Raw genomic sequence first — 14191 nt, forward strand, 5'->3', positions numbered from 1 at the left:
CAACCCCATCTGTCGTTCTCGACACAACGTCGAGAGACCGACAGAAAGGGAACGTCTTGGTTACGTATGTAACCTCAGTTCCCTGATGGAGGGAACGAGACGTTGTGTCCCTTATGCCACGAACACGTATCGGATTCTGCTGCAGTTTGAGAGGTCTCAGGCTCTTCAGAACAAAGGTAAGTGAATGCTGCACGCCGGCCTCCTTTTATACCGGATTTCCGGGGGCGGAGTCCCGCATGCAAATTGCATTCGCCAAATTTCATTGGCCTTTTCTATAGTAGTCAGAGTTGATTGGTTCTCAAGGGCGAACCCCATCTGTCGTTCTCGACACAACGTCTCGTTCCCTCCATCAGGGAACTGAGGTTACATACGTAACAAAGACGTTTATATTCACATTTAAGCAATTCAACAATATTTGTACTTGTATATAGGGAAAAAAAATCAAGGTGATGACCTCGATTTTTATCACAGTTTTCATGTGTATCATGTGTCAGTCTTTCATATTGCTGTTGGATGACTTTTATGTCACTGAGGTTTGATTTTGTTTAAATTCAACAGACACTGGACTGGAAGGATCACAATACATCTTAAAATTATGATTAAATGAACATTTGGAATGAACCCTTATTTTATTTTATTTTATTTTACAATCATCTGTATACAAAGAAAGGGTGAACACACACCCCTGAGCTGCTACTGAATAACTGACAATGGGATTTGAGTATGTCTTATTGACTATAACTATATGTGTTCTAACTGTTTCTTCTAAAATGACTAGTACCATTGAATCAAGTTATTTTTGTCATTCGGCATTACGGTTGTGTCAGATTAAATGCATTAAATGTTTAACTACATAACACATTGTGTGAGCACCCATTTACCAGTTTTTTTTCATTTTGCATAATGCAATCCGGGGTAACACCATTCTTATAAACCAGATTAAGTAAGAATCAACAGTTAGAATAAAGACTTTGTTTGACAATCTTCTGAGCAATGACAATAATAAAAAAAGAATTTGAAAAAAGCATTTAATTGTATTTATTGATTGATAACGTCTTTGCCAAGCAACATTGGAGCGCAATGATTTCCACTGTATGAACACAAAACCACTGAGACATTTCTCAAAATATCTTTTTTTTTATGTTCCACTGAAGAAAGAATAATATACAATACAGGTTTGTAATGACACAAGGGTGAGTACATGATGACAGAATGTTTATTTTTGGCTGAATTGTCCCTTTAAGAGATGATGTGCTCAAAGATGTGCTCATTCTGACAACAGCCACCTTAGCTTACTCCCATCTCCCCCCCTCCTCTCTCTCTCTCTCTCTCTCTCATCTTTCTCCATATACAGACTGCAGTAGAGAGATGCAGCCTGGGAGGGGCCGGCTGATACAAAGAATGGGAGGGTGAAAGAGAGAAACAGCACTGCACTAAAGGAGAGGGAGGGTGAGTGAGGGATGCAGATCGTGAAGGGTACTGTAAGAGAGGAAGCGATCAAGTGGATGAGGAGAGGGGGTCTCCAGTTTGTATGGGCCCAGCAGTGCCTTAATGGAGCATGGGTCAGGTTTTAGGGTTCTCCCATTGCAGTAAGTGCTTTCTTTATGTTCCTCCTCATGTGAATCGATCTCACCATCATCTGCGTTGTTCTTTGTCTCTGTATGTCTTTCTCTGTGTAGCTGACGCATTCATATCATATTGCTTTCTTCCTAATGCACAGCATCCGTTCAGCCCTCTGTTTTGCTGTGTTCTGCTGACGTTGCAGTTGGTGCTGTGTACCTGTGTATGCAAAGTAGCGATGTGACTTGTGATGTGTTTACAAATGTGTTTGGTGTTAACAGTACAATCGGTTGGAATTGGTTGAAGTATTGGTAGCAAAAATGATCTTGTATTTGTTGTGTGAAAGTAGCAATACATAAAATATGGTTTGTTTTAATATACTGTAAATACACCCATAGCTATGACATTGTACTTCTTGATTTCATGTACTTTATCGAATCTTATTTTTAGGGATAATAGTTCAACTTAATAGTAATTCCTGAATATGTCTTTGAATCTTATCCTCTTTAGGTAACGGCTAAGGTTTGTTCATATTTGTTAAAATGAATAAATGCATTAGCTAATATTAACTAACAATGAACAATAAACAGTGCTGAGCATTGTTAATAAATGCAATCAAAAAAAGTATGTATTAGTAAATTATGAAAATAGGTACAACAATAAAGTATTAAGTTAAATTTTACCTAAGCTGTTGTATGATAAATTGTCAATGCAATATCACAATTTTAATGTATTAGGTCAACTAAATGTACATGTATAGACTATGCAAAGCCGAAAAAAATAAATTTGTTAATTTATTGCATATTTAAATTAATTCTTATGGGACTTAGCACATGTCAATAAACTGTAGGCTATTTAAATGGGGCCTCTGTTCCACCAGGACATCATAAACATGAAAAATGCGAAAGACTTAAACTACTGAACAACGATTAGTTGTTGTATGTTTTTTTTCATTACATTTAGCATTACGTTTGAACATTGGATGGAGTTCTTGAGCTCCCAATAAAGATGCAAAGGCCTTTATCGCAGGTTTCTTTTATGGATGTCTATAATATTCAAATGGACATGAGCTGGCAACATCCGTAGCACTTTGTCCTGACCAGGAACCTCTTACTTAGAAAAGCTCTGTCTGACCTTCATGAACAATGAGAGTTTGTTTCTTTGCATTAATCCCGTACAAATGTGGGATACTTGTAAAGTGCCATCTAATCAGAAGTTTCCCAGTGTGCCAGCCAGTCAGATTGAATCTTATAGTTTGTGACAGTCAGTATGCGGACTGTAGGCCAATTGAGTTGAGATAGTAAGGTGCAATAAGTGCAATAAGCTGATTGTGGGTTTTTCCATGAAATTGTCTGCTTGTTGAGCATTGTCTTAATAATGCTGACATCATGACCACCTCACCATAGTTTTTTAGATCAGGTAATAAAGCCTGTTGTCACAATGACTTCTGTTCTCTCGTTTCAGAGGAATTTGGAACTGTGAACTCAACACCTGACTCTACCCCTTCCTGCTCAGATGGTAAAGTCATTTAATTTTCATATACAGTATAAATGTATGAGTCACAGCTAAGGGCCATTGGGAGTCACAGCATACGTACATCACCTTTATAAGTGGCATGTAATCACATTATAACATGGCCTTCAATGTCTTTGCTATAATAAAATGTTTCAATCTTATCATAAATGGTGTCCCTATAGGCACAATGGCCCTCATTTAGATTAAATTAATAATAATATCAAATAGGTAAAACAGGCCATTAAAAACTAGAAAGCAAATATATGACAGGAAACTGGAAGTGTGGTCGAAAATTTAGAGTATCCATTTTGTGTGAATTAGTCTTCGGAGCCAGTCTTCGCTGTTGTTGAGGCTTTGATTATGTTTTTTGGGGTGTTTAACAATGGATGTTCATGTTTCTAATTTTAAAAAGCGCTTAATATTTCACATATTTCAAGTCTGTTGTTCACCGCTTTCCCTCTTCTAACAAAACAACTGGATTTCTTCCGGTCTATATAAAGTCCCTCCTTCCGCAACGCTCTGATTGGTAAAGCTGACCCAGTTTGTCGTGATTGGTTCCCCTCTTAGTGTGTGTGTGGGTGCGTGCAGCAAGCTTCCGCTCCTCTGGCTGTTATGATTGGTCGGCCCCCCTCTCAGTGCACTTGTAGGCCATTCATAAACTTTTAGCAATAAACAGTAACAATGGCATCAACTTCACTTAATCAGTTAAAAACATGCGGATCCATCGAAGTGTAACAATGTCTGCTTGTGCATGTGCAAACGTCAATCTTTGTCAGAGATCGCAATATTATTTCCTACTATGGCGAGGAAAATGACACCGGACCGAATGGTGTCAGACTGGTTATATTCATTAACACTGATAAAAGAACTGATAATAGTTTTGCCTTTTTATATTGGACCCGAGTTGGATAATAAAACAAGGAGACATTTGCAAGCAGGACTTCAAAGGACGTTTCATAGAAGTGTTTTAGAGGTATGCGCACACACACAATATCAGTGTATTACACAGAACAGCTTTCACAGCCGATGTTAAAGTCATGGAAGCTGTTATTGACCGTTGGTTATCTTATGTGTGTAGCTGAATTCTTATGACCAGCTGTAGGACTGTGATGAAATTGAAAGTAGTTTTGGGCGTAGCTCAGTAAATGTGTACAATCTCTAATAACCAAACACTACTCCAGCCACTCTTCCTCTTCTCTAAGGAAGACCTTGCCCGTTTTTTTGGCATATTCCTTTGGGCGGAGGTTATTAAATGCTCTCGGAATAGTGACATCATGTACCAAGGAAGTATAGGGCTGTAGTCCGATTCCAGCCGTTCTCTCCAACACTCCCTTGAAAGGCGAATTCTCTTAAAGACAATATCTCGCTTGACACTTCACTTTGAGGTATTATTTATGCTCTAACACAGCCATTCTAAATAGCCGGTGTGGGTAACAAAATTCTATGAGTAGCATAAATTGACAGAACACCGGACCTCAGGCCGGATCCGGACCTTTGCTTCGTTCCAGCCGGACCACGAGACATAGCCAAATAAACCATTTAAAAATTTCACTATTTCGTTTGTTTTAATTGAACCGCGCGTCTACACAACTGAGAATCACATCACACGGGCTCTCAGGAACATTTATGTTTTGTTTAAGTATTTGTATCTGTCAGTCTGTTTACTGTTTGCTCTATGTCTCCAACCTTTCGACAAGATTTGTGATATTTTATGAACCATAACGTTGTTATCTACATTTAGCTTCAGGATTATTGATCAGCATTTAAGCATTTGTGACTCTGTGAAAACCCATGCTTAGACTCATAACCTTATTAATTATTAGATAACAAGCAGCAAAGATGAATTTCAAGCATTCATTTTAAGATTTCAATCTTTAAAATGGCATTACTCAGTCAATATTAAAGATTTTGTGGTTATGTATTTTCACAAAATATTCTTTCTGTTGGATTATTATGTATAAAACAGTAAAAAGACTTTTGCTGGGTTTTTACAAGCGGGTCGTATTTTGTTATGAGCAACGTTCTAATTGAGAAATTATTTAAAGATAGAAGTAGGCTTGTTCTGGTATGAATGGCATGGAAAGGCTAATTTAGTAAGTGACTTTGTTTTCTGGTTATGATGAGAGCATTTTAATTGTAACATAAACATGGCCTTTAATGCTGCTGAGTCACTCCTTAGATCTTCACACTCCTCACAAAGTCTTTCTCATGTTTGCTCAGGTGGAAACGAAGAGTCTGACTTTCCCGAACTGCAGACAGCCAGGGAATGGTCTGAGGATGAGGAAGGTCCAGATATTGATGATGATGATGATGCCTGTCACAGCAGCTCTTCCATGTGGGGCACACCCCGTCAGAACTCTTTCGAGCCTACCTTCTCCTACATTGCCTTCTCTGACAGTGACTCCTCACCGCGGAGAGACTCAGGGCGGCGCAGGGCCGGAGGGAGGGGCAGCCTTGGTTCGTTGAACCGCACGGACACCACAGAGAGCCAGTTACCTCCGGACTCCCCCACTGTGGAGTGGGACCCTCATTCCTACCTCCCTGTGGAAGGGGAGGGAGATGCAGAGAGCTTGGAGAGGACTTTAAAAACGTCTGCACACGTCTGGGTGGAGGAGTTTGAGGAAAAAGACTCGACAATGTGCAAGGGATCGGAGGAGATCTCAGGCATTCAGACTCGTAGTTTAAAGTACACTCATCAGGATGAGTCATCAACAGGTGCTTATGAAATTACTCTTACTTAGAGTTGTGTTTGCATGCAGAATATGGGTGAAATGTCTTCATATTAATATACTACATTATGATTTTTTTACTTGCAAAATGTTTCTAGTGGTAAGAGCATACACCGTGTCCTAACCAACAACACTTTTCTGAAAACAAAACTTAATATCTTAGGACATTGTGCTTCAAGACAAATTACTTACAAAAAACTTTGCGTTCGTAGTGTACTGATGCATTCAGCCCAAACAACACATTAACTTTAAAGAAACTTTCCATATCAGTTTATAACTCTGTTAATCTGATCATTGAATATGAACCTGTAGGCAGCAATGGTCTCAACAATGAGAAAACATCTAATGACATGGGGATTAAATGATAATTGTGTCGGCAGAATCACAGCCTTATGGGTCGTACCCTTGTGTTGCCATGGACACCGCAGCCCCCCTGCAGACGGCGGCTCTTGCCATTGGTCGAAACACTCAGGAACAACAGATCTGTGACCTGTGCTACTTACCAGAGGGACCAACAGTTTGCTTGGAGATAGCAGGTTAGACGTCTCATAGTGTGAATGAAATCATTGATTCAAATCACTGATCTGATTCCTTATCCTTTAACATTCGTCAAAGCTTTTGTAAAGCACTTCATCAATCAATCATAAATCAATTTGCAAAGCAGAACCTCAGGATCTGGTCGCAAAACTGGCCCGCATGCTCACACAAATGCTTTGGTTTTTTGGAGACTAGAGTGTCCATGATAACACACTCCATGGCCTGTTAGCATAATGTGCCGATGCCATTGAGTCCGGCCAGTCGATCTTCATTATTTCATCCAGACAAGTGAAAAATTGAGTCAAGTACAGTTCATGTGCTGCTGGTCGGGTCCATTATGGTTGGCCTGCAGATCCAACGTGGGAGTTTCCATAACATTATCCTTATTTGTTCTGTTTTATAGACAAAATGTCAAAAGAAAGCTAAAAGCTAAAATAAAGAAGTTAATCTTTGATATAAAAGTCCTTTTTACAGTATGTGAGTTGATGACAGTAGATGTTTGGATGTAGATTTGGGGAGTGTATTGGAGTATATCTGTATCCACCCCTGTCAGTGTAACTCTGACTGTCTTTAACGGGGCGTGCACAATTGTGCAGTTTTATTTTTGGGTTGTTGGAGCAGAGGGCTGCTGACAGAGCACCACCAGCCAAAAACAGCGTGAGGGGCTTTACAGAGAGGATCAGGGACATAGGAAAGAGAGTGATCGGTCCATGAAGACACCAAAATGACCAGTAAAGGTGAGGGGAGAGTAAACGTATAAAAGGGGCTTTTGGTAATGAGGTTATTTGAGATAGATGAGTTAAGTACATTTTTCGGTGTATGGAGTTTGTAGCTGAGGGCTGTGAAAACAACTGTTGTTGTGTGTTTGTGTACGAGATGGAGATTGAAAGAATCCTTTGGTATTTCTTAAAAATTCCCAACTGAGTTATTTCACACCTTATAAACAATCCAAGTATGCTGTTATGTATGTCACCTAATCAAAGTTTTCATTTATTTCATGGCTCTCTGAAATACTTGATTCTGATTGGTCGGTCACATTCTGTGGACATGTTTTCTATATTCTAACCATGTCTTATCATTGTTGACATGAATGAAAACTGTTCAAATGTACACTGTCTTGTTGTAGGTCACATTTTAAAACCGAAACAAATCTCAGATACACCATTCGCTCTGTTTAGCACTATAGGAGGTCTACACTGTAAAAAATGGTTTTGTGGTTCGTCCTCTTCCCAGCATGTAATGGAGCATGAATAAATAATATGCTTTGTTTGCTAGTGATGTTGTCAGTGGTTTAAGATATCAAGCGCTTTTGTCTCTGTGACATGTACATTCCTCATATTATATGATGAAACATAATACATAATAGTATTGAGATTTTTAGATCTGTGTACACAACTTTAACATATTGTCATTATTTGCTCCTCAAACCTTCCTACATTATTCATAATCCTGCAGAAACAAACGAGGAATTTTTAGCCTTCAAGCCGGTTTTGAAGTCAGTGGGGTTCAGATTTTAAATTTACAAGTGAACTGTTCCTTTAAATAGATGAATGAAACTCAAATACCCATGAAACTGTTTAATGTTTAAGCTGTTCCTTTTTCATTCAGGGTTATATATTTTTGGTAGTCTGAGTGGAGCGAACATGTGTTCGGTTAAGTTAACAATATGACTTAAGTCTCTCATAACAAAGGATAGGTGTGTTCAAAGCCGGGGTCTTCTTACATATTACTCACAGGTTATTTATACTTCATCCACCTGCTGTTAGCTCAAGCCACTCAAATGCACACGGCAAGCATAAATGACATTATGGCTGAGGTATTTCTGAATGGATTAGCATCTGTATTAGCATGTAAGATATTGTCTAGCTTATACCGGTCTTATCAGAGTTATACTATACTTATATAAAATAACGAAACCTAACACCTCTTGTGAGATATTTATAACATCTCTCAAAAAAATTAAAATTAAATAGAAATTAAAATATAATAAACCTGATTTTAAAGGTTAAGTGTGTCATTTTTTTTTTGGAGGGTCTATTGACAGAAATGCAATATAATATACATCACTAAGTCTTCATAAAGACCTTAAAAAATGAAGCATTATATTTGTATTATCTTAGAATGAGCTATTCCTATCTACTTACAACGCGGGTCCGCTTACATGGAATTCGCCATTTTGTTTCTACGGTAGCCCTAAACGGACAAACTGCTCTACAGTGCGCGTAAAAACAAACTTTTTCCTAAATGTGATGTAATATTGATGATCTGACAATAACAATGTTGCTCATAAGTAAAGTTGACATTAAGTAAACATGTGCTGTTATGTTAAAAAAGTACTTCTGATGTCTCATTGGTGAAAGTAAGGCCTCTGAAGCCCTGCCACCATTGATAGTCAATGGGATGCAGATCGAGTGCTATCAGCAGGTGGTCTGAGACCACTTTAAATTCTTCCTTTCTTTTCCTTCCTCCGCTATCTAATAATAGCCCAGGTCAGCCCAAAAGACTCCTTGCAGTTTTTCTTCATGTCATCAGTAACATAAACTCCTTCCTACTCATGCAGCCTAGGCTTTTACTAATGTATTATACTCCCGTATGAAACTACAGCCATTCAGGTTGATCGACACTGCAGTGTTATAGTGATTTCAAAGCCGTACTTTATTGACATTCCCTAAATATCTAACAGTATCGATTCATTCCAAAACACAAGCCCTCAAGTTATTCCAAACCCGTTCGTTTCACACAAAACCTCTATCCACTAAACTAAATATGTATTTTATATGTCCCTTCTTGTCTCCTCCCTTCAGTAATGGACCTGATCTACTGGAATAATATGGAGCGCACAGGCATGGTGTTCACAGGCCTGGTAGTGGGTCTTCTGTCTCTCTTCCAGCTGAGCATCATCACTGTGGTGTCCACTCTCTCCCTGGCCATCATGTGCTTCACCATCTCTGTGAGAATCTATTACAAACTGCTGCATGTGCTTCAGCTGGGTGACGGAGTTAACCCCTTCCAGTGAGTGTCGGCTGTTTGTTCTTCTTGAAATCTGCCTTGAGCATCAGTCTATTCTGTTGTATAGGGGCTGTTCTTTGTGAGATCTTTAGGATAAACATCAAACAACGTTTTAATTCAGCCTGAGATGGAATAATAATACAATATCGAAAAGTAACATAGTAACAGGGTTGATGGTAACAGAATGTATACAGATGGCATCTCAATGGTGTTGTTACAAGGAAAACAGTTTGATGCTAATGTTTAGAAATAGAATTTTGTAATTATGTGTGGTCGTCATAACAGGGTTGAAATTTAACACGTTCCCTACTGACAAACATACTAAAATATAAGACATGTGCTTGGTTGACGTGTTTATTTACTGATAGGATGCTGATGTAATTGGGATATATCTCAAAGAATAATCAATAGATTTATTACATAGAGTAATAGATTAAATTTAAATATGACAGAAATGGTAACAGGGTTGATGTAAAACCTCAACAACGATGCTAGTCTATTAAATAATATATTGCTTAACTTAAATTTAACAACCGTTATAGCTTATTGGGTTATTCAATTATATGGCTCATTGTAAACAGATAATAAAGACATAACGACATAATAACAACGTTATAGGTAGAAGCATTAAGACACCATATCATAACTTCATTCACATAAGATTGTCCCGGCTGTTACTGTACAATAAGTCATTTTGGTCATATGTTCCTTCTTAATAGGCTACACACACCGTGTTTGACATTGTGTGTTTGTCTATGCATTAATGTATCGCAGGTCGTATCTAGAGTTGGACATCAGTTTAAGTGGGGAAGAGGCTCAGCACTACATGCAAAAGTCTATTGTGCTGGTCTGCTCTGCTGTGGACTCACTGAGAAATCTCATCTTTGTGGGCAACCTGTTCAACTCACTCAAGGTGAGACATGTGAATAGAAAATATATAAACATACTTAAGGATTTTCTAAATACACTCCATTTATTTTTATTTTTTCTGTGGGAATTTTAAATTTCATGCAATGAAGGTAAATGGAGAAAGGGCGATTCACTAACATTCTGCTGACAAATTGATTCTGCTCGGTTATCACTTTAAGACTTTTTAATTTCATGGTTTCCCACTGATGGAACACATAATCTCTCTTTCAGAACGTAGAATGTCCTGAAAGAAACGTTCATATGCTTCATTCTCCAAATTGACTGTCATGACATATTCTTTTCATTTGGTCTGTCCTTAGATTCTTCTTTCTCTTTCATTATATTCAGTTCTTGGATGTTACTTTAGTTTTAATCTTCCAGACATGTTGTCATTATTTGAGGTCTGTGTCTCAGCTGTGCACTTAAAATAAAGCCGAGCAGTATAGCTTTCAGCTGTCACAGTAATTACACTAATGACTCTATACAAGAAATGTGCCCTGTGTTTTCATGCATGGGTGGTCTATTTAAGACTAGACATACAGTGTCACGTGGACCTACAGGCACAAAATCATTTTTAATAATGTTTTGCAGTTTAATCTGAAATGTGTTGTTATCCATGTTTTATGCTTTTTTTTAAACTTTTTTTATTATTATTATTTGCACATCAAGCTGTTATAAAAAATCTCTACTTTTAGAATAGTCTTAGAATAATTCAGGCGATTTTGTTTTTTGGACATGTAAATGGATAACGTCAGTTTAGCACAGCAACAGCGAGTTTTGGTCTTATATTAGTCCCCAAGAGTAGGAGTGGTCAAGGCTTAGAGATTCACACTATGACCTGTTTGGTATGTGACATGAGACACGTGTGCTCCTGTGTAGTACGAGACGGGGATACAAGAGGGTCTTCTCCAACGTGTAGAGTTTCTTATTCCTCCACAACTCCACGAGATCTAAGGGGAAACAGAATTAGTTCTGGTGTAACGATCCTGACCCCCACCAGAGGCCACCAGAGCTCTCTTAAAGGGACAGTTCAGTTCACCTAAAAATGAAAACATCTCACAATCTCATGCTAGATAAACAAGATTTAAAAGAAAATGCACTCAATTATACTCGTTGTATATGTCTATGTATAGGACACAACAAGTTCCAAAACCACAGATGTCCATCATAAAAATTCCAACTCCAGTGGGTTAATAAACATCTTGTGAATGAAACAACTGATGAATGTGTGTGTATGTGTAAACATAATAAATATTAGGATAGTTTTGCTTGAGTCCCATAGACGGCACATAAAAGACATAAAAAGACGGCACAAAAATCGTATTTTATTCAAGTAATTCATATTATTTAGTTGACTTGAAAAGCATATTCCATAAGTAAACACTTTTTTAAATATGTAAAAGAAACACAAACATTGAAAGAGCTTTCTTATTTGAATAATTTTCTGTTGTTGAAAGGAAACAAAACAAAATGATTTCCCCAGAATCTTTTCTCATGAAAAACTATTAGAATTAAATGATTGAATAATTCACAAGTACTCACATTCTTTCTGTTCTGTCTGTAGTTCTTACAGAAGGCTGAAGAATGAGGGATCATGTTTGCACGTTTTTTTTTCTTTATTCACACACATTTTGGGAAGTGAATAATAAAATGTTCATTTTTATTCTTAGTTCATGTTGTTGATATACCTGGTGACGTTCCTGGGAGCCCTCTGTAATGGCCTTACCCTGCTCATCATAGGTAAGATTAATATCACAAATATTCACAAATAATGCCAAATTCACAAAAACCTAATAAAAATACTTTCTTACAATTTAGTTGTTTAAGTGTTAAGTGTTGTCAATTTTGGAACTTCCTCTGCACCAATGCAACATAAAGAAATATTATAAATATAATTGTTATATAATATACAGTATGTAATATAATTATCATTTAATAATCAGTGTGATTAAAAAACAAAGACAGAGATTTTTTTGGGGGGGCGAACTATTTCCTTAAAGATTACACACGTATACTTTTGATAAAAGCATCTGCCAAATGCATACATTTTTATTTGATATATGTTTGGAAGAAGTGACTTTGATTCCATGATACTTTAGCAACAGTATAATATTAAATCTTTCTTAACTAGTTTGTTCCCCTTGTTGTAATAATTTGATTTATAGGTGTGATTGGCGTCTTCTCTGTACCTCTGTTCTACACACGACATCAGGTAATGCTCTGAGTATACAGTACAGTACAGTACTACGGACACAGTACAATTTCTTCAGAAACATAATTGTGTGCACTGTAAAAAACATTTTTTTTTACAGATTTTCCACGTATAATGTAAAATTAAAGAATTTTACACAATGTTTTGTTTTTACTGATTTTTTAAAAATACAGCTAAAAACTTAAAATTACTGAAAAAGGCAGCAAGTAAAAACGCTTTCTGGAACCCCTATCAAACTGCACATTTACAAAGAAAATGGGGAAAACATGTCATTTTACAGAATTGTTTTTTAGCTTGCCAGAAAATGTCTTTTTTTAAAGGATGTTTTACAGTATGCATCTTCAACTGTCTCTTTTTTTGCAGGAGAAAGTAGAGAGCTCCTTTGCAGCAGTACAAGCCCATATCGACAACATAAAGGACTTGTGAGTATAGCACCCCCTACAGCCAGCAAAGAACTCCACATGATATTCTCACAAAAAAATATTTAATAGTAATTTAGTAAACATTTCCTGCTAATTTCTATGCAGAACGGTTCATTTATTAATTTTATGTGTCTGGTGTTCAGCTTTTGTCGTCTTGCTCAGGGTGGCGGCCCACCCTCTGACCCCACCCCTGGTGGAGCTAAACCCAAAGCCCATTGAGACGTCATACAAAGAAGAGGCCACATGCTGTCAATCAAAAATGTCTTAATTAGCAGTTTGTGCTCAGAGTCACGCCTAGACAGCAGTGGGGGCGGGGCTAATGAGACACGTGGCGTGGATAAACGGAGGACCATGCAAAGAACAATCTTGGAAACGTTTTGGTAATGTGAGAAGTTAAAGAAAAGCTGTTTTCATTTCCACAGTTTAATGGCAGTATGGGCGAATGATGGTCACACGTCTGGTCTGATGCTGCTCTAGAGAAACACAGACAATTGAGATACTTTAGCAGTCACTACAGAGTTATCTGAGCTATAAAGATGATGACTTCAGTGAAGTAACAACAAAACCCAGACTGACTTAAGTTTGCCTGCCAAAAACATTAAACTGGATACATTTCCAGTTTCTTTCCCACTTAAAACAAATCTCAATGTGTTTGTTTGTTAAAGTACATAGAGCTATTAAAATGACCATGTTTTTTCTTTCTTCCAAAGTTTGATATTATTTCATCACTCGGTTACTTTGTCAACACCAATTCAAAGAAATCATTTTGCAGACTCTCAACCTTTCACCAACCTTTCATTTTTATATAGATGCACCAACTAATAGTTGATGTTTTTAGAAATAACAAAATAACATGTTTTATATCTGAGGCCGAAATACAAAAATAAAGATAACTAAAGAAAAATATATGGTTTTCTATTCTATATATGGAATATTTCAAACATGTACTGTATGTTGCTTATGCATTAAACATCACTGTTATTCTTGCACGTACTGCATTTAGAAAAAGGACAAACGCACAACCTGCAGTATTAAAAATGTAACATGTGATTTATTTATTGACCGGTTTGTGCTGCACACACCATACCAAGATTATTCAGCTTGTTGAAGACAGGCGGTCAGTTCTCAAAGCCATTTATGATGTTTGCCTGTGAGACCAAGAAACACGTGAAGAAACCCTGTTGACCTACAGATAGGTGCTCTGTCTTATCTAGATTCCAAAAAAACATCATATAGAAAACTAGAAGAGTGAGTGGTTTGACTTTGGCCAGTAAGCAGCAATAACCCAGAACATCATA

At 37.4% G+C, this 14191-nt stretch overlaps 1 protein-coding gene across 4 annotated transcripts in view; it reads left to right on the forward strand.

The window, feature by feature from the left end:
* Positions 1 to 13784, forward strand: part of rtn2a (reticulon 2a) — a 49675-nt gene extending 35891 nt beyond the window's left edge. Inside the window, exons 3-12 of one of the 4 annotated variants that reach the window (XM_056757327.1) lie at positions 1355 to 1589; positions 3025 to 3078; positions 5296 to 5790; positions 6185 to 6340; positions 9146 to 9353; positions 10125 to 10263; positions 11930 to 11999; positions 12425 to 12471; positions 12835 to 12893; positions 13037 to 13784. In XM_056757327.1, coding sequence (XP_056613305.1) covers positions 1559 to 1589; positions 3025 to 3078; positions 5296 to 5790; positions 6185 to 6340; positions 9146 to 9353; positions 10125 to 10263; positions 11930 to 11999; positions 12425 to 12471; positions 12835 to 12893; positions 13037 to 13112 — 1335 coding nt within the window. In that variant the 5' untranslated portion in view covers positions 1355 to 1558 and the 3' untranslated portion in view covers positions 13113 to 13784. Of the gene's footprint in view, positions 1 to 1354; positions 1590 to 3024; positions 3079 to 3170; positions 4049 to 5295; positions 5791 to 6184; positions 6341 to 6937; positions 7079 to 9145; positions 9354 to 10124; positions 10264 to 11929; positions 12000 to 12424; positions 12472 to 12834; positions 12894 to 13036 lie in introns of those variants that run through there. The other 3 variants (XM_056757328.1, XM_056757330.1, XM_056757331.1) reach the window with 3 other exon arrangements.
* Positions 13785 to 14191: the final 407 nt, after the last annotated feature.

This window comes from Triplophysa dalaica, chromosome 9 (assembly GCF_015846415.1).
Source record: "Triplophysa dalaica isolate WHDGS20190420 chromosome 9, ASM1584641v1, whole genome shotgun sequence".
Classification (NCBI taxonomy): domain Eukaryota; kingdom Metazoa; phylum Chordata; class Actinopteri; order Cypriniformes; family Nemacheilidae; genus Triplophysa; species Triplophysa dalaica.